At 37.7% G+C, this 22,123-nt stretch overlaps 1 protein-coding gene across 1 annotated transcript; it reads left to right on the top strand.

The window, feature by feature from the left end:
* Positions 1 to 1,191: 1,191 nt before the first annotated feature.
* LOC139839519 (uncharacterized) lies at positions 1,192 to 21,072 on the top strand. Its single transcript, XM_071829603.1, has 4 exons — positions 1,192 to 1,876; positions 1,949 to 2,052; positions 2,095 to 2,963; positions 20,727 to 21,072. The coding sequence occupies exons 1-4, from the start codon at positions 1,192 to 1,194 to the stop codon at positions 21,070 to 21,072; spliced, it is 2,004 nt and encodes a 667-aa protein (XP_071685704.1).
* Positions 21,073 to 22,123: the final 1,051 nt, after the last annotated feature.

Raw genomic sequence — 22,123 nt, 5'->3', positions numbered from 1 at the left:
CGGTGAGTGGGTCTATCTACGGATAGAGTTTAAGTAGCAGGCTATGCTACTTATGTTTACTCTGTTATCTTGTAGGGTAATGATTACCATGCTATTGTTATTAGAATTGCCATGCTAGTTCGTTGTATGCATGCTGTTATGTGATTTATGTGCACATTGTGTTTGACACCAACCGAGGCTAGGTCAGGTTGGGAACCCGCCGAGGCTAGGTCAGGTAAGGGTTCATATGAGGTCAACCGAGGCTAGGTCAGGTTGGATCCAAGTCCTGTGGTTTGTTCAGTATAACGTGCAAGGACGCATGTGTTGCGTCTGGATGGTTATACAGTTGACTCGATAGGAAGGATTATCGGTAGACTCAAGCCCGATCAGCTAGGAGTCATGTGCTCGTACAAGCCGCCGATCCTCATACTGTCATTATTGATGTTGTGGCTATTTTTATGCTAGTTGGACGTTAGCAGATTATCATAAGTTATGCATGATGGTACTTATGCTTTTTCTATTAGATAGATTCCATTCACTTAGCGGTGCGCTAATCCCCCACATTCCTCCCCCGCAGGTTTAGGTACTGCTATTTAGTTGGGAGCTGCTGATGAAGACGTGTTTAACTCTGCAAACTCTGATGTGTCTTTTTGTACTAATACACCAGAAGTTTTTAAGTGACGTCGTTTGTAAATAAGTATTATATAGTGTGGATTTTTGTAATACTTTAACTAAGGTTATGTTTTAATATAATATGTCTTCCGCTGTGGTTTTAAAAAAAAAATAAAAAATTGCTGGTGTCACAAGTTGGTATCAGAGCATAGGTTTGACAGCAAATACATGCGTGTATCTTGTTCTCAAACCCGGAGTGAAGTCAAACATGTCTGTGGAAGGGATTAAGTGAATGTAGGATACTTGGTTTGTTAAATGTATTAAGCTAACCAATTATCCATAAAGCTGTTTTGTACCGGAACGTACAGGGCACCTGACGAGGGTGTCGAGTCCGATGACGATTAGACGAGTTATATTCAGGAATTAGAAAGTAAGCTGAAAGAGGCTCAAGATAGGGTTGCCGAGCTTGAAATAGTAAGAAATTCTGGGAATGATGATACACCACCAGGATTTCCAACCGCCCAATCTCAAACCATACCGAATATGAATCAGACTCAATTTCAATATCCGATGCAAAACCAGATACCCCACCAATATAACATGCCACCGCAAAATGCTTTCCCTTATCAAAACCCTATATTAATAAATCCGTATCAGATACCTATGATCCAACAACCTTATGTTCAACCCCATAAGAAATGTACGTATAAGCAATTCTTGGATTGCAAACCCCCTGAGTATTCAGGAATTTCAGACCCAACAGAAACCCTAAATTGGTTAATGGAAGTTGAAAGGGCGTTGGAAGCGTGTCAATGTGAGCCGGAGTTGAGAGTTATATATGCCTGTAGACTGCTGAAGGGTAGGACAATGGTTTGGTGGAATGCATTGGTGTCAAGTATTCCGAAAGAATATGTGAATCAGATTACTTGGGAACAGTTCCAAGGAAAAGTTTGTGAGCAGTATTGTACTTTTTTTTATCTCAACCGATTGAAAACTGAATTTTTAGAAATGAAAATGACGCGCCAGATGATAATTGATGAAGTGATTGGTCAATTTATGGATAAGTTGAGGTTTGTAGCTCAGTGGGTTCCAGATGAAACATCAAGGATCCAGCATTTTGTAAATGTGATTTTGCCAGAATATCGAACATCAGTGAGAATGGCAACGAGTTTGTCTCAGGCCTTTGTTATGGCTAAAATGGTGGAAAGTGATTTGAAAGCGGCAAGAGGTGTAATTCCAGGAAGTATGATGACTCCAAGTGGTCAAGTGACTAGTCAGTCTAATAGTAAGTCAAAGAAATAGTTTGGGTTTAGACAGAAGGGTAAGACTCAACAAAGTAGTACTGGGTCTGGTTCAGGTAAAGGGGACTGGTGCAAGATATGTAGGTCATCACATAGGGGTCAGTGTTCAGAAGCCACGAGGCGATGCATGAAGTGTGGTGTTACTGGACATGAATCTCAGGCGTGTTCGTTTCCAAGCAAAGTTTGTTAGAACTGTCATCAGTCAGGGCATCAAGCAGTAAATTGTCCGTTTACAAAGAGTGTGAGTTCCGGGGCAGGGTCAGGGTCAGGTATACGTTCTGCATCGGTCGGAGGTTCTACTGCCTCGAGTGGGCAAAAGAGAAAGAATCCTCCAACAGCTGAAGCTAGGGCTTTCCAGATGACAGTTGAGGCAGCCACTACTACTGATGAAGTGATTACCGGTATGTTTTTAATCAACTCAATACCTGCACGAGTATTGTTTGATTGTGGTGCAAATAAGTCTTTTATGTCGTTAGACTTTTGTGTTAAGTTGAATTTACCTGTTACTGTGTTACCTGAACCGATTAGAGTAGAGGTAGGTGATGGAAAGATCACACCTGTCACAATGTTTGTGACTGGGGTTAGTATTGATATTGAAGAAAAGTCATTTCCTATGACTTGCTTAGTGTTACCCATTTCTAGTTTTGATGTAGTGTTAGGAATGGATTGGCTGAGCCCACTTAGAGCTAGCATTAAGTGTGATGGGAAAATGATTTCCTTTCTTTTAGCTGATGGAACCCGTGTTATAGCCCGAGGGGAACGGGGTGGGTATAGTTTTCCGTTGATATCAATGATGAAAGCCAGGAAATCTTTATCCAAAGGGTGTGAATCGTTCCTAGCTTATGTAGTAGATGGTAAGAAAGAAAAGAAAGCAATAGCTGATATTCCGGTAGTTTCAGAGTTTCTGGAAGTGTTTCCAGACGAGTTACCAGGGTTACTGCCGGTAAGAGAAGTAGAGTATAAGATTGAATTGGTGCCTGGAGCTACTCCAGTTGCCAAAGCCCCGTATCGTTTAGCGCCGTCCGAAGTTCGTGAGATGATGTCACAAATTCAGGAGCTATTAGATCGTGGGTTTATTAGACCGAGTTCTTCTCCTTGGGGTGCACCGGTATTATTTGTTAAAAAGAAGGACGGTACCATGCGTATGTGTATAGATTATCGGGATTTGAATAAGAGAACAGTAAAGAATAAGTACCCGCTGCCTAGAATAGATGATTTATTTGATCAGTTGCAGGGTGCTTCATACTTCTCCAAGATAGATTTACGATCTGGGTATCATCAGGTTAGAGTTGCAGTATCTGACATCCCGAAGACAGCCTTTAGAACTAGGTATGGTCATTATGAGTTCTTGTTCATGCCGTTTGGGTTAACAAACGCGCCAGCAGTCTTCATGGATCTGATGAATAGAGTGTGTCGTCCATTTCTAGATAAATTTGTGATTGTGTTTATAGACGACATATTAGTGTATTCAAAGACAGAGGCCGAACACGCTGAACATTTAAGACAGGTGTTGAATTTGTTGAAACAAGAACAGTTATTTACAAAATTTTCTAAGTGTGAATTCTGGTTGAAAAAAGTACAATTTTTGGATCATGTAATTTGTGCCGAGGGTATAAAAGTTGATCAATCAAAGATTCATGCGGTTATGAATTGGAAATCGCCAAGAAATCTGATAGAAATTAAGAGTTTTCTGGGATTAGCTGGTTACTACCGAAGGTTCATAAAAGATTTCTCGAAAATAGCGGGTCCGTTAACCAAGTTGACTCGAAAAGACATAGCCTTTTGATGGGGTGATGATCAAGAAAAAGCTTTCCAGACTTTGAAACAGTTATTGTGTTAGGCTCCGGTGTTAGCATTACCAGAAGGTTTAGATGACTTTGTGGTCTATTGTGATGCGTCCTTCGCCGGGTTAGGTTGTGTTTTGATGCAGAGAGACAAGGTGATTGCTTACGCCTAGCGACAGTTGAAAGTTTATGAAAGAAATTATCCTGTACATGATTTAGAAATGGCTGCCGTAGTGTTTGCCCTGAAGCTATGGAGACATTATTTATATGGGACACATTGTGTAATATGTACAGATCACAAGAGCTTACAGTATATTTTCTCTCAGAAGGAATTGAATATGCGTCAAAGAAGGTGGCAAGAGCTGATTAAAGACTACGATTGTGAAATCAAGTACCATCCGGGTAAAGCAAATGTCGTAGCAGATGCACTAAGTCGTAAAAAGTCTGATGAGAATGTGAAATTTCTGCGTTTGAGTATAACTTCAGATTTGATCAATCAATTACGAACTGTTCAAGCCTGTGCTTTGGAGGATGAACATATTAAATCTGAACTTATGACTAAATGAAAATTTAACCTAATGGATGATTCTCGTGGACTTAAAACCTTAAATAACCGTATTTGGGTGCCTATGCTTGGAGACTTGAGGGATTTGATCATGACTGAAGCTCATAAATCCAGATTGACAGTACATCCAGGCAGTAATAAGATGTATCATGATTTGAAATCAGTTTATTGGTGGCCGACTATGAAAACAGACATCGCTCGTTTTGTTGAAAAGTGTCATATTTGCGCACAAGTGAAGGCAGAACACCAAAAACCGTATAGTTCGTTACGTCAGTTACAGATTCCAGAATGGAAATGGGAGCATATCACGATGGATTTTGTGACAAAATTACCTAGAACTCAGAGAAAACACGACATGATTTAGGTAATAGTTGATCGTTTGACCAAGAGTGCTCATTTTATTGCTACCCGTGAGACAGCGTCATTAAGTGAACTTGCCGAATTATACATGAAAGAGATAGTTAGTCGTCATGGAGTGCCATTATCGATTGTGTCAGATAGAGATTCTAGATTTGTATCGAACTTCTGGAACAGTCTACCACATAATCTTGGTACACGTGTGAATTTGAGTACAGCTTATCATCCTCAGACAGATGGTCAGAGTGAACGAACGATACAGACGTTAGAGGATATGTTAAGAGCATGTGTATTAGAATATGGTGGTTCGTGGGTTACACATTTGCCGTTGGTTAAATTTGCGTATAATAATTCTTATCATTCGAGCATAGGAACGCCGCCTTACGAAATGTTGTATGGCCGTCGTTGCAGAACTCTGACTTGTTGGTTAGAAGCTGGAGAGAAACAGTTTGCTGGTCCCGAAATTGTTCAAATGACAGCCGAAAAAGTTGCTATTGCGCGAGAAAAGTTGAAAGTCGCCAGAGATAGACAAAAGATGTATGCAGATCCGCGTAGACGTCCGGTAACCTTTAGTGTGGGTGATCGCATGTATTTGAAAGTTTCACCATGGAAAGGGGTTATCAGATTCGGTAAACGTGGTAAGATTGCACCAAGGTACATTGGGCCGTTTCCAATTAGTGAGATTCTGAATGATCAAATAGTGGTACTGGATCTTCCGCCAGAGTTGGCTGGTATTCATAATACCTTCAACGTGTGTTATTTGCGTAAGTGTAAGGTCAATGACGAGACACAGATCGTACCGCTAATAGATTTGAAAATTGATTTGAGTAACAAGCTGGTTGAGGAACCGATTCGAGTAGTGGGCAGAAAGGTTACTAAGTTAAGAAAGAAAGAGATCCCAATGGTTTTAATAGAATGGAAACACATCTTAGGGTCTAACTTGACGTGGGAGACAGAAGAGTTGATGAAGACCCGATACCCTCATCTATTTGACCAAGACCAGATTCCGAGGACGGAATCTCTTTAAGGGGGGTGGATTTGTAACAGACTGAAATCGGGGTTAGAAGTAAGATTACTTAATTACCCTTAGGCATAATTGTGTGGTTAATTATGCTTTTATTTTAATTTAATGTTCAGTGATATTTTATTATTTGGTTAAGACCAGTTTGTGACAAGGGTCACAGAACAGGTTCGTTTATTTAATTTGGACTTTGTTAGGGTTGTCAAACTAAGTACGAAAGATATCAGATAACTGATAAATACCCGTGTGTTATGGGGTGTGGGTTTATAACCCACTTAAGTAACTAATATCTGGATACTTCCATTCATTTCCCAATTTGTGCAAGAACAAGACCCGTACCTAACTTTCATCATCTCAAAACCCTAATTGAATCTAAGCTAGAAATTGAATCAAGAGGCTTTAGGAACTGAATCATATCATTCTTATAAGTATTTATCCAGGTTAGCATGTTTGAATTCGTGCTTTAATTTATAGAAATTGGGTTTTGGGTGTAAAATGGGTTTTTGATAAATATGAGCTTGAATCTTCATGATTTGAGTTTGTTATGTTTAATTGATGTTAGAAATAGTTGATATATAGTTATTATGATCTAATTATGCTGTGAATTGAGTAGGAACTTGTTAAAAATGATGAATTGTGTTTTAGAACTTGAGTTTATGATAAAGTGAGTATTTTGGGATGAATTAATCCCAAATCTTGTTTGTAGATGTTAGATTTTGATGTTTATAGTTAGGAAAAGTGTTTATGTATGATTAGTATGTTTCCTTATGCTTAAATTTGGACTATAAACCTCGAAATCGAGTTTTTTTGGCTTAAAATCACCAAATCAGCGAAGCTGATGGTGAAGAAGAAGATGCTCGAAAACTCGCTCGAAAACAGTGCTCGAAACTCGCTCGAAAAGAGTGCTTGAGAACCTTCTGCTCGAAAACATGTTATTGCTCGAAAAACTCGAATTGCTCGAAAACATGTTATTGCTCGAAAAACTCGAATTGCTCGAAAACATGTTACTGCACGAAAAATTCGAATTGCTCGAAAACATGTTACTGCTCGAAAAATTCGAATTCGCTCGAAAAACCTCGAATTCGCTCGAAAAACTCGAATTTGCTCGAGAACCCCATATTGCGCGAAAACCTTGTCTGTTATGTGAATATTTTATGTTGAATGTAAAGTTGTGTATTAATACTTAGATATAATACTAACTTGGGATATTATGTGATGATTCATAGGTGATAAACAAAAAGGTGAAGGCTCAGAAAGATTAGACCTCTGAGAACCTTCAGTTGCTGGTAATCGGTGAGTGGGTCTATCTACGGATAGAGTTTAAGTAGCAGGCTATGCTACTTGTGTTTACTCTGTTATCTTGTAGGGTAATGATTACCATGCTATTGTTATTAGAATTGCCATGCTAGTTCGTTGTATGCATGATGTTATGTGATTTATGTGCACACTGTGTTTGACACCAACCGAGGCTAGGTCAGGTTGGGAACCCGTCGAGGCTAGGTCAGGTAAGGGTTCATATGAGGTCAACCGAGGCTAGGTCAGGTTGGATCCAAGTCCTGTGGTTTGTTCAGTATAACGTGCAAGGACGCATGTGTTGCGTCTGGATGGTTATACAGTTGACTCGATAGGAAGGATTATCGGTAGACTCAAGCCCGATCAGCTAGGAGTCGTGTGCTCGTACAAGCCGCCGATCCTCATACTGTCATTATTGATGTTGTGGCTATTTTTATGCTAGTTGGACGTTAGCAGATTATCATAAGTTTTGCATGATGGTACTTATGCTTTTTCTGTTAGATAGATTCCATTCACTTAGCGGTGCGCTAATCCCCCACATTCCTCCCCCGCAGGTTTAGGTACTGCTAGTTAGTTAGGAGCTGCTGATGAAGACGTGTTTGACTCTGCAAACTCTGATGTGTCTTTTTGTACTAATACACCAGAAGTTTTTAAGTGACGTCGTTTGTAAATAAGTATTATATAGTGTGGATTTTTGTAATACTTTAACTAAGGTTATGTTTTAATATAATATGTCTTCCGCTGTGGTTTTAAAAAAAAAAAAAATTTGCTGGTGTCACAAAATAGATCCAAGGTATGGAAACTTGTTAAATGGCATGATTTCCAGAATTGTTATGGAAATGTGGCGCAAAACAACAATCATTGACTATTTAGTGAGGGTAGACCTTACTATTCTGGTGGCAAACATTCAAGCTTTCGTTAAAAACACATGGCAAGTGGATGTTAAGGCATGGAATGCTAGGCGTATTGCAATTGAACGGATGCATGGAACTTGGGAAAGTAATTTTTCTGAGCTACCCTAGTATTTAAATGAATTACTATATACCAATCCGGAAACAATTGTTAAATTCGAGACTGAAGGCCAAGATGAGAACGGTGTCGCTATATGCAAGTACGTGTTTTGGACTTTTGGTCCAGCAATTAGAGCATATACCATGTGTGTTCCGATCATTTGCTTCGACGACACTCATTTGAAAGGTAGTTACAAAGGTAAGTTACTCTTAGCTGTTGCGAAAAACGCCAACAACCAAGTTCTGCCAGTTGCTTTCGCAATAGTAGACAATGAAACTAACGCTAGTTGGATTTGGTTTTTGGAAAAGTTCCAAGAATACGTCGTTAAAGATAGAAAGGTTTGTGTCATATCAGATCGACACCTTAGTATCCTACATGCGATGGGAATTTTTACAAGTCAATACGGGTGGGAACATTGGTATTGTTTGCGTCACGTTCGTAGCAATTTATTAAAGCACTGTCCAAAAATCAAACACCTCAAGCAGTTGTGTTGGAAAATAGGTGAGAGAACGAATCAGATACTATACAAGAATGCCATTCGGGTAATCAAACGCGCTAGTCCAGAGGCTTGGGCGTATTTGAAAGAAGCAGATGTTCGAACATGGATCGTCTATAAGAACCCAAGAAGGAGTCCTTGGGGTAACACAACGACAAACATTGCTGAGTGCGTCAACAATGTTATGAGTCATGCTCGTATGATGCCCATAAAAGCATGTATTGAATATATATTTGATTACACTGTTGTAACACCCCGTTTTTCAGTTACGCGTTGTTTTAGACGTTATTCGAAATACGAGGCATGTAAGCGTATATTTGGGTTCCAAATAAAGTTAGATTTAATGTTCTAAAACCTTACCATTGGATAGTAAATCTCATTACATTTCCAACGATATTTGATTCGTCGAAAACGGAGTTACGGTTTGAAAGTTATGACCAAAACAAGTTTCAGTCACAGTTCATTGGGACGCCGTCCAACATTTTTGGACGCCGTCCAAAAGGCCTGACGGGCCAGCAGCTGTATTTTACTTAAATTAAAAGGGGTATTTGGGTCTTTTCACTTGGGGTCGGTTTGAGATCATCAAAACTGATCTAAAACTCCATTGGAGCTCATTCTCACCCACATAAAACACTCCCAACATATTCTAGTGAGAGAGGATGATTTTAGTGTGAGAAAGCTCCGATCTAGGAGGAAGAAGCCCGATTCTCGCCAAAGCTCGAAAGTTAAAGTTGTTCCTTTCGTTCACGGCTACATTTTGGTAGTATTGGTAAGTGTCAACTCCGAATTTCATTGTGTTGATTTGATATTCAAGTTAGGGTTTGAGTTTGTTTAAGTTGTGAAACCCGTTTAGATGACAAAGTGTGTTTATCGTGACTAGTTATTTTGATACTTGGCGGGTTTTGGGTTGGTTGACGATTTGGCCATGTTTAGGCATTGATTATGAGTGTAATTATTTAGTTTAGTGATTTTGGAAGTATTGGAACCCATTTGGGTATGTTTGGAAGACTAGTTTTGAATTGGGTCAAAATTAGGGTTTATGTGTCAAATTGGGTAAGATAGGTGTTTAACACTTGTGAATTGATTTAATTGGTGTATTTGAGCCATTTTCACTTGTGTTAGTGATTATTGGTTAGTTTAGACTTTTTTGGGGACTTATGTCTTAATGGGTGAATTGAATTGGGTCGAATTTGGTAATGACGCTAATTGGGATTAAATGGATGTTAAACGCTTTTGTTAAGTGTTAAATGACGTTTTTAAATGGGTCAAAATTACCACCCGTAGTGGTAATTGGTGAAGTCCACTTTAGGTGTCTAAATGGGCGGATTGTGGAGGTAGGTATAAACCTTGGTTAAGGGTTTTGGCGTCGAATTCTCTTGTAGAGAATGTATGTTGATTGTTTGTATATCTATATGCGTAATATAGGTAAAATGTTTGCTCGGTTGCGTTTGGAGGCGATTTACATACATGATTTGTGCGGATGTTTCGAGGTGAGTGGAATAATTATGCGTACATGTATATGGCGTATTTATTTGTGAATGCTATGGTATGAACCACGTACCGGTAGTACCATAACATGTATGTGACGGGTATTATGATGTGAACCATGTGCCGGTAGCATCAAGTGTGAACCACGTGCCGGTAGCACTATAAAATTATGATGTGAACCACGTGCCGGTAACATCGAGTGTGAACCATGTGCCGGTAGCACTATAAAATTATGATTTGAACCACGTGCCGGTAGCATCAAGTGTGAACCATGTGCCGGTAGCACTATAAAATGAGGCGTGAACCACGTGCCGGTAGCGTCAAAGTGTGAACCACGTGCCGGTAGCACTATAAAAGAGTGAGACTCAATTGCGTATGGTGTGAACCACGTGCCGGTAGCACCATAGCGATATGGTTAACCATATTATGTTGTTGGATGTTGTTTTAGCATGCTATATATATTTATATATATATATATATATATTATGTTGAGTATATGCTAATGTGGTGTTGTGATAGCGTACGAGTTGTTAGCATTATGTGTATGACGGCATGCTACTTTGAGTTATATTTTTGTATGAGGTATTTGGTGGGTGCAGTTGCAAATAGATGGGTTATATATGTGTATGTATAATTGTTGCACTCAATAAGCATTGCTTACCCCTCTCGTTGTTTACCTTTTTACAGGTATCGTGATTATGAAGCTAGCTAGTTGTAGACTAGATGCTTAGGAGCGCTTCGGCTCGATGGGGTAGCTATGGATATTTGGACGCGAATTGGGGATTTGGTAGTCCCCGGGATTATGCTCTTGGTATTAGGTTGGGTTATAGAGTCCTAATCCGTCTAAAGAGATAAATGAGTCGAAGTCGCTACATTATTTGTAAAACGGGTCATTGTGGGCCGGTGTTGTAAAACTTATTTTTATCGTGGAAATCTCTTAGTTTTACTTAATATGATGTGTTGTGAAAGTTGTTTCGTCTAAAAGTGTCGGGAAGCGGGTTTTCCGCTCGTGTGAATTTGAAAAATTGATCAGGAACTTTTAGTTCATTTGGACGCCGTCCCAAGGGCTTGGACGCCGTCCAGTCCTTCAGAGCTGGACACCGTCCAGATAACGGGACGCCGTCCAGATGTACTGTCCCAAAAATTTTTTATATTGGCGTGTTTTTGGTAAAACGGAGTCGGGTTGTTACAAGTGGTATCAGAGCATAGTCTAAGGGAATTAGGAGACCTTGGAATAGGTACCTAGTCTTAGACTTATTGGCGGTTGTGCGTTATTTGCGGGACTTGTAGGAATACGGGTCGGATTCAGATTTGTTAGTACCTTAGAGTAGGTGACTAACTAGGACTTGTTTTGTCCAATGTGGGATTTTGTGGGGCCTTATTTCGTGTGTAAATTAGTGTCTTAGATTGCTAGTGCCTAATGTAAGTAGGTGAACTTGAACGTTGTTTTAGTGATAGTCACCTAGGATGTAGGTTGACTTGTTGTTGCGGTGTACTTGTGTACATTTATTATTATCTTGTATATAGGTGTATATATACAGGTATCTTTTGTGCGGTATCCTAGGGATGAATCTATTGGAGAGATTCGTATATTTGGCGGTTTTGAGTGATCAAGTTCATGGTAAGGACTTTGGTCATTCGGGTACTAGGAGTTATCGCGTGTTATCTTGTGTGAATGTTGCGTCAGTCCGGGTAAAGTACTTTGCGTGACCATGTGAAAATGGTAAGGTACGCATTTTTAATAGTGACCAATCACCATTATTACGAAAGTGTATCTTGACACTAAGCATGACATGACAAGTACCGAACGGAGGAAACGTGGCATGGTTGGGGTAGAACGGGACGAATTAGGAATCTTTTATTGGTTCCTAGGATATAGTAGTCTCGAGTGATGTGCTGGTTATCACATCAGGTTCTTTGTGAGTCGGGAAGTGTACGATGGATTCGGTTAGTTAAGTGAGCAAGCCAACTCACGAGTTTGGTGCATGCTTAGTCACCCTAAGTAGTGGGTGCACTGGTGGGATTGTTATTGGTTTTAGTTACCCATCGTAACTAGGATGACCGATTTACACTTGCGTGTGTACGACGAGGACTTGAATTCCGCAATGGAATGCGACAAGTCTAATGATTGTAGTTTTGAATTACACTCGGTAGAGTGTGTGGTTAGAGAATCATGTTAGGATTCTAGTTGTGAGTCGCCTTGGAATTGGCGAATCGAGGAGTCTTTGGGTCGTTAAACTCATGGGAGTGGGACCCGTATAACGATGATTGTGTTAGTGTGTTGTGGCTTATAAGGTAACATTCCTAATGGAATATCCCTTATAGTAGCGGTTTTATCGAGATGTAGAAGGGTGTAAGACTTGGTGTTCCTGAGCATCTCCTTAGTGTTAGATGAAGGGCCTCATTAGGCCATATCGTTTGGCCTTGTGGAAATTGCGGGTAGCGTGTGATCGCTTGGAACTTTCGATAAGACAATAAACCGTAAGGTTGTCGTGTAGGTATGACTTCGGGTCATTATTATAGAGAGATAGGTGACATCGGGTGTATGGAACCTAAAGATCGATTTTATAAAATTCGATTGATTGTGGTGGGAGTCTGCATGACACTGCGTCAGGTGCCTTTTTATACCTGCTAGTGTAATGTTCAACTCCGGTAGTGGTGTGATCACTATGTGCTTAGGGTGCCCGTGAGATACCCTTAGAAGCATCGGAGATTATAATAGTGATCGACGGGTAATGGTAATTCGACGGTTGCGAAAGTTGAATTTTGAGAGCATTGCGGTGAATACTTCTTATGAAGTGACGGATAAGCGAATCTTGTCACTCTTAAGTGATAGAAGAGTGAAGATGACCGGTGAGCCGGTGATGGACTTAATGGTCGGTTAGGCCAAAGGTTATGATGAAGTGTTGATATGGCAGCCGATATAATTATTGTGTCGGATTGGTCACTCTTCTCCATGAGAGTGAGCAATTGTTGATAAAGGTTCGTTGAGTGGAAGGTCAGGTGATCTCGACTGAGATGCATGACTGATTAAGTGGAGTGGCATATGCCTAGTAGTAGATGCGTATGTGACACTTTGTTGGAGTTCGCTTTGCGAACGATGAAGGACTATTAATTGTAATTATGGTATGAGGGTGCGATGTTATCGCGTGTACGTCTCTTCAAGCGAATGTGTATGTCGGCTCTGAGAGCCCGAAGTGAATTCGTAGTGATTTGGAGTGTATGACCAGTGATAAGAATGGTCATGTGTTTCGTGGAATGCTAATTCCTCAGGATGTTATCATCTTGGCGGTGAGAATGTGGAGCCAAATACTAAGTGGGAGAGTTTTTACTGCCGCCCATGGAAAGCTCTGGTGGTGTTAGATCGAGCGAAGTGTAAGACTTCTTATGTAAGGCGGTCAAGTAGCACCATTGTGCGGTGTGAGATCAAATGTGAGGTTTGAAATTTCGAAGTGAGAGAATGAAGCTGTCGTTGCGAGTGCTCTCGTGATGTAAATTTAGGTTGGTGTGAAACTCGGATAGTACTGCTGAGGGAGTAAGAGTTAGATTTTGTGGCGGTTGATGTATTTTCCCTGTCGGAAAACGTGATCGTGGAAATTGTCAAGTGGATTATTCCACTTTATGGACGATTGTGAGGCGGAGAGTGTCGGTTCTGATTGTCTCCCGTAGAGACACGCGGATATTGTTTGTTTGCGAGAGTGTGTACCCTAGTGATGTGACCCGTAGGTTGCATTAAAATGTCGAGACCATCCTTAACGGACGGTCTAGGTAGGAAGGTTCACCCGACGTTGGTAAATATTTTGTGAGTCATGTGGCGAATTGTGGAAATTTTGTGATGATAATTCGCCATTGATGGGATTCTAGTATAGCTAGTACTAGGAAGCCATCTTGTGTGGTTGTGTGGTAGGGTTTAGAGGAGGAACCCTGCGTCAAGTGTTGATGTTTTGCTCAGCATGTGGTGTATTATTGTCGTTCTGGCTTAATCCAGTGACGGATGGTCGTGTACGGATCGATTGATTGGGACGTGGTGCTCCTAAAGTGATTATTTTGGGGTATCAAAATTTCTTCATTGAAGGAATGACCGGTTGGGTAGTACGTTTATGAACCGTTGGAGTACGAAGTTTTAAGGAAGCATGAATCCTTCTCGATTTGGATTAATGCAAGACATGGTTCACGACGTAGTGGTTTTAGTAGATTGCATTGAGTGATATAGTTATGGATGCAGCTTGTTGCAAGTTGTAGCGAGAACTTGAAGGGATATGTGGTGTTGTTCGTATTTTCCTAAATGGAAATTCTGGACGTTGAGTGTATGGTACGAGTTTAGGTACTCGGCGTAGGAGCAAACGGTTGCGGTTGTTTTGTCTCGTGGGTTGATTACCCAAAATAGTAGAAAATGACGGAGTGAAAAGGCCATTGGAAGAATATTATGAAGTTTTCACAGTGTATTTCTGAGTGAGTGGTGGAAATTTTGGTCGAATGGAAGTGTGAAGTACGGTTGTTGCATTATGATGCTTTTGTAGTGACCCGAACTTTTCCATGTTTTTATATATATATATATATATATATATATATATATATATATATATATATATATATATATATATATATTAACTGAAATTGTTATTTACATGATTAAGTGTTTCCAACATGTTAAGCAATCAAACTTGTTAAGACTTGATTAATTGAAATAGGTTTCATATAGACAATTGACCACCCAAGTTGACCGGTGATTCACGAACGTTAAAACTTGTAAAAACTATACGATGACATATATATGGTTATATATATAGTTAACATGATTTTATTATAAGTATGTATCTCATTAGGTATTTTAACAATGAGTTATATACATAAAAATGAGACTATTAATTTAAGAAACTCGAAAACGATATATATAACGATTATCGTTATAACAATGTCTTACTAGGTACATATGAATCATATTAAGATATTGATACACTTGGTTAATTATGTTAAATGATAAGTAAATATATTATTAAGTGTATTAACAATGAAATACATATGTAAAAATAAGACTACTAACTTAATGATTTCGAAACGAGACATATATGTAACGATTATCGTTGTAACGACATTTAACTGTATATATATCATACTAAGATATATTATATATCATAATATCATGATAATATAACAATTTAACATCTCATTTGTTATAATAAATAATGGGTTAACAACATTCAACAAGATCGTTAACCTAAAGGTTTCAAAACAACATTTACATGTAACGACTAACGATGACTTAACGACTTAGTTAAAATGTATATACATGTAGTGTTTTAATATGTATTCATACACTTTTGAAAGACTTCAAGACACTTATCAAAATACTTCTACTTAACAAAAATGCTTACAATTACATCCTCGTTCAGTTTCATCAACAATTCTACTCGTATGCACCCGTATTCGTACTCGTACAATACACAGCTTTTAGATGTATGTACTATTGGTATATACACTTCAATGATCAGCTCTTAGCAGCCCATGTGAGTCACCTAACACATGTGGGAACCATCATTTGGCAACTAGCATAAAATATCTCATAAAATTCAAAAATATGAGTAATCATTCATGACTTATTTACATGAAAACAAAATTACATATCCTTTATATCTAATCCATACACCAACGACCAAAAACACCTAAAAACACTTTCATTCTTCAATTTTCTTCATCTAATTGATCTCTCTCAAGTTCTATCTTCAAGTTCTAAGTGTTCTTCATAAATTCCAAAAGTTCTAGTTTCATAAAATCAAGAATACTTCCAAGATTGCAAGTTTACTTCCAAGTTTTCTAAATCCATTCCGAGTAATCATCCAAGATCAAGAAACCTTTGTTACTTACAGTAGGTTATCTTTCTAATACAAGGTAATAATCATATTCAAATTTTAATTCAATTTCTATAACTATAACAATCTTATTTCGAGTGGAAATGTTACTTGAAATTGTTTTCGTGTCATGATTCTGCTTCAAGAACTTTCAAGCCATCCAAGGATCCTTTGAAGCTAGATCTATTTTTATCATTTCCAGTAGGTTTATCCAAGGAACTTGAGGTAGTAATTATGTTCATAACATCATTCTATTCATACATATAAAGCTATCTTATTCGAAGGTTTAAACTTGTAATCACTAGAACATAGTTTAGTTAATTCTAAACTTGTTCGCAAATAAAAGTTAATCCTTCTAACTAGACTTTTAAAATCAACTAAACACATGTTCTATATCTATATTATATGCTAACTTAATGATTTAAAACCTGGAAATACGAAAAACACCGTAAAACTGGATTTACGCCGTCGTAGTAACACCGCGGGCTGTTTTGGGTTAGTTAATTAAAAACTATGATAAACTTTGATTTAAAAGTTGTTATTCTGGGAAAATGATTTTTATTATGAACATGAAACTATATCCAAAAATTATGGTTAAACTCAAAGTGGAAGTATGTTTTCTAAAATGGTCATCGAGACGTTCTTTCGACTGAAATGACTACCTTTATAAAAATGACTTGTAACTTATTTTTCCGACTATAAACCTATACTTTTTCTGTTTAGATTCATAAAATAGAGTTCAATATGAAACCATAGCAATTTGATTCACTCAAAACGGATTTAAAATGAAGAAGTTATGGGTAAAACAAGATAGGATAATTTTTCTCATTTTAGCTACGTGAAAATTGGTAACAAATCTATTCCAACCATAACTTAATCAACTTGTATTGTATATTATGTAATCTTGAGATACCATAGACACGTATACAATGTTTCGACCTATCATGTAGACACATCTATATATATTTCGGAACAACCATAGACACTCTATATGTGAATGTTGGAGTTAGCTATACAGGGTTGAGGTTGATTCCAAAATATATATAGTTTGAGTTGTGATCAATACTGAGATACGTATACACTGGGTCGTGGATTGATTCAAGATAATATTTATTGATTTATTTCTGTACATCTAACTGTGGACAACTAGTTGTAGGTTACTAACGAGGACAGCTGACTTAATAAACTTAAAACATCAAAATATATTAAAAGTGTTGTAAATATATTTTGAACATACTTTGATATATATGTATATATTGTTATAGGTTCGTGAATCAACCAGTGGCCAAGTCTTACTTCCCGACGAAGTAAAAATCTGTGAAAGTGAGTTATAGTCCCACTTTTAAAATCTAATATTTTTGGGATGAGAATACATGCAGGTTTTATAAATGATTTACAAAATAGACACAAGTACGTGAAACTACATTCTATGGTAGAATTATCGAAATCGAATATGCCCCTTTTTATTAAGTCTGGTAATCTAAGAATTAGGGAACAGACACCCTAATTGACGCGAATCCTAAAGATAGATCTATTGGGCCTAACAAACCCCATCCAAAGTACCGGATGCTTTAGTACTTCGAAATTTATATCATATCCGAAGGGTGTCCCGGAATGATGGGGATATTCTTATATATGCATTTTGTTAATGTCTGTTACCAGGTGTTCACCATATGAATGATTTTTATCTCTATGTATGGGATGTGTATTGAAATATGAAATCTTGTGGTCTATTGTTACGATTTGATATATATAGGTTAAATCTATAACTCACCAACATTTTTGTTGACGTTTAAAGCATGTTTATTCTCAGGTGAATACTAAGAGCTTCCGCTGTTGCATACTGAAATAAGGACAAGATTTGGAGTCCATGTTTGTATGATATTGTGTAAAAACTGCATTCAAGAAACTGATTTTGATGTAACATATTTGTATTGTAAACCATTATGTAATGGTCGTGTGTAAACAGGATATTTTAGATTATCATTATTTGATAATCTACGTAAAGCTTTTTAAATCTTTATTTATGAAATAAAGGTTATGGTTTATTTTAAAAATGAATGCAGTCTTTGAACAACGTCTCATATAGAGGTCAAAACCTCGCAACGAAATCAATTAATATGGAATGTTTTTAATCAATAAGAACAGGACATTTCAGCTTTAGTGTACGAAGCGAGAAATTCGAATGCGTGATTACTACATGTGTGACTCCGCATAGGAAGCAAAAATGTACGAGTGAGAAGTTCTTGATTTCTAGCATAGGTGCGGATCACGAGGACGTGATCCAATTTAAGTGGGGGAGAGTTGTAACACCCCGTTTTTCCGTTACACGTTATTTTGGACGTTATTCGAAATACGAGACATGTAAGCATATATTTGGGTTCTAAATAAAGTTAGATTTAATGTTCTAAAACCTTACCATTGGATAGAAAATCTCATTACATTTCCAACGATATTTGATTCGTCGAAAACGGAGTTACGGTTTGAAAATTATGACCAAAACAAGTTTCAGTTTCAGTCACAGTTCATTGGGACGCCGTCCAACATTTTTGGACGCCGTCCAAAAGGCCTGACGGGCCAGCTGCTGTATTTTACTTAAATTAAAAGGGGTATTTGGGTCTTTTCACTTGGGGTCGGTTTGGGATCATCAAAACTGATCTAGAACTCCATTGGAGCTCATTCTCACCCACACAAAACACTCCCAACATATTCTAGTGAGAGAGGATGATTTTAGTGTGAGAAAGCTCTGATCTAAGAGGAAGAAGCCCGGTTGTCGCCAAAGCTCGAAAGTTAAAGTTGTTCCTTTCATTCACGGCTACATTTTGGTAGTATTGGTAAGTCTCAACTCCGAATTTCATTGTGTTGATTTGATATTCAAGTTAGGGTTTGAGTTTGTTTAAGTTGTGAAACCCGTTTAGATGACAAAGTGGGTTTATCGTGACTAGTTATTTTGATACTTGGCGGGTTTTGGGTTGGTTGATGATTTGGCCATGTTTAGGCATTGATTGTGATTGTAATCACTTAGTTTAGTGATTTTTGGAAGTATTGGAACCCATTTGGGTATATTTGGAAGACTAGTTTTGAATTGGGTCAAAATTAGGGTTTATGTGTCAAATTGGGTAAGATAAGTGTTTAACACTTGTGAATTGATTTAATTGGTGTATTTGGGTCATTTTCACTTGTGTTAGTGATTATTGGTTAGTTTGGACTTTTTTTGGGGACTTATGTCTTAATGGGTGAATTGAATTGGGTCGAATTTGGTAATGACACTAATTGAGATTAAATGGATGTTAAACGCTTTTGTTAAGTGTTAAATGACATTTTTAAATGGGTCGGAATTACCACCCGTAGTGGTAATTGGTGAAGTCCACTTTAGGAGTCTAAATGGACGGATTGTGGAGGTAGGTATAAACCTTGGTTAAGGGTATTGGCGTCGAATTCTCTTGTAGAGAATGTATGTTGATTGTTTTTATATCTATATGCGTAATATAGGTAAAAGGTTTGCTCGGTTGCGTTTGGAGGCGATTTACATACATGATTTGTGCGGACGTTTCGAGGTGAGTGGAATAATTATGCGTACATGTATATGGCGTATTTATTTGTGAATGTGCCGGTAGTACCATCACATGTATGTGACGGGTATTATGATGTGAACCACGTGCCGGTAGCATCAAGTGTGAACCACGTGCCGGTGGCACTATAAAATTATAATGTGAACCACGTGACGGTAAGATCGAATGTGAACCACGTGCCGGTAGGACTATAAAATTATGATGTGAACCACGTGCCGGTAGCATCAAGTGTGAACCACGTGCAGTAGCACTATAAAACGAGGCGTAAACCACGTGCCGGTAGCGTCAAAGTGTGAACCACGTGCCGGTAGCACTATAAAAGAGTGAGTCTCAATTTCGTATGGTGTGAACCACGTGCCGGTAGCACCATAGCGATATGGTTAACCATATTATGTTGTTGGATGTTGTTTTAGCATGCTATATATATATATATATATATATATATATATATATATATATATATATATATATATATATATATATATATATATATATATATATATATATATATATATATATATATATATATATATTGTGTTGAGTATATGCTAATGTGGTGTTGTGATAGCGTACGAGTTGTTAGCATTATGTGTATGACGGCATGCTACTTTGAGTTATATTTTCGTATGAGGTATTTGGTTGGTGCAGTTGCAAATAGATGAGTTATATATGTGCATGTATAATTGTTGCACTCACTAAGCATTGCTTACCCCTCTCGTTGTTTACCTTTTTACAGGTATAGTGATTATGAAGTTAGCTAGTTGTAGACTAGATGCTTAGGAGCGCTTGGGCTCGATGGGGTAGCTATGGATATTTGGACGCGGATTGGGGATTTGGTAGTCCCCTGGATTATGCTCTTGGTATTGGGTTGGGTTATAGAGTCCTAATCCGTCTAAAGAGATAAATGGGTCGAAGTCGCTACATTATTTGTAAAACGGGTCATTGTGGGCCGGTGTTGTAAAACTTATTTTCATCGTGGAAATCTCTTAGTTTTACTTAATATGATGTGTTGTGAAAGTTGTTTCGTCAAAAAGTGTCGGGAAGCGGGTTTTCCGCTTGTGTGAATTTGAAAAACTGATCAAGAACTTTTAGTTCATTTGGACGCCATCCCAAGGGCTTGGACGCCGTCCAGTCCTTCAGAGCTGGACGCCGTCCAGATAACTGGACGCCGTCCAGATAACTGGACGCCGTCCAGATGTACTGTCCCAGAAATTTTTTTTATTGGCGTGTTTTTGGTAAAACGGAGTCGGGTTGTTACAAATGTAAAACACTTTGTGGATCAATCTCGAGAAGCTAATCAATGGCATTCACCACTGAGCAAGAAAATGTGGAAGATATATCACAAACGGGAATAGAAATCACAAACATACAGAACAACATGCTATGATTTTCAGACAGGTGTGTTCAAGGTGCAGTCAACCTATCAAAGAAGCGGCGAAGTGGCAATGATTACACTGTGGAGTTTCAAGCTAAAAAATGTTCGTGTGGTAGATGGAAACACCAAAGACTTCTTTGCTCTCATGCCATATCCGTGTCTAGCCATCTTCAACAGAATGCACAGGGAATGGCTAGTAAGCTGTACACAACTACCGTATGGAGACAGCAATATAGCCAATATGAACATTCATTCAAACCGCTCAGAGACATGAATTACTGGGCACCGAGAGATTGGTGGATTAAGGCTGATGCAACAAAAATTATCAGACAAAGGGGAAGAAAGAAAGCAAAACGTATTCCTAATTAGATGGATGAACGCGAAAGACATAAATCAAAGTGTAGCATTTGCAGAGCTGAAGGACACAATAAGAATACATGTCCTTTAAGATTAAATTAGTTTTAAGTGTTAATTGTGTTGTAATATATTTTAACTTTTATAATATGTTTTGTATTGTGTTAATGAGTTAATATGGAAATAAATAAAAAATATTTATATGGAAATAATAAAAATGTTTAAATGAAAAAAATAAAAATGTTTAAATGAAAATAATAATCCCTCTACTTATTAAAAGAAATGCATAATTAAGTAATATTTTTTTCAATAAGAAGATCTTGATCATCCATCAAAACTAATTAATTGATTTGAGCAATTGAATTAGCTCATGAAAACATTATTATTTAATACTTTAAAAAAAAGTATTTTACCTCACTACCCACACTAATTATTTCCTAAAATTACTCCATTAACCATTAAATTTAGTAGAAATTCAAATTTCAATTTCAAAATCTCCCACCACTTTTCACATTTAATATTGGTTTATAAATACAAATTCCATTTTCATGATAAAAAAATAATGTATTTTACAAAAAAACATTTTTTGGCCTACATATATACACACACAATCTGTTGATATATTCCATTATCTTTGTCAATTATTCCAGCAAAAGTTAATATATTCGGTGTGAAGACCCGTCCTAATCCATCCGAACGAAGTCCATATCGATTATAAACGATTCACAACAGTTGATTTTATCGCGAGGTACTTGACCTCTATATGATACATTTTACAAACATTGCATTCATTTTTGAAAAGACAATCTTTCATTACATCGAAAGTTAACGTCATGCATACCAATTTATAATATATCTAACTATAATTGAATTAATTAATAATAATCTTGATGAACTCAACGACTCGAATGCAACGTCTTTTGAAATATGCCATTAATGACTCCAAGTAATGTCCCTAAAATGAGCAAATACACAGCGGAAGATTTCTTTCATACCTGAGAATAAACATGCTTTAAAGTGTCAACCAAAAGGTTGGTGAGTTCATTAGTTTAACATAAATAATCAT

Source organism: Rutidosis leptorrhynchoides, chromosome 1 (assembly GCF_046630445.1).
Source record: "Rutidosis leptorrhynchoides isolate AG116_Rl617_1_P2 chromosome 1, CSIRO_AGI_Rlap_v1, whole genome shotgun sequence".
Classification (NCBI taxonomy): domain Eukaryota; kingdom Viridiplantae; phylum Streptophyta; class Magnoliopsida; order Asterales; family Asteraceae; genus Rutidosis; species Rutidosis leptorrhynchoides.
The sequence above is the reverse complement of the archived record's forward strand: the minus strand, read 5'-3'. Positions and strand labels throughout refer to the sequence as shown.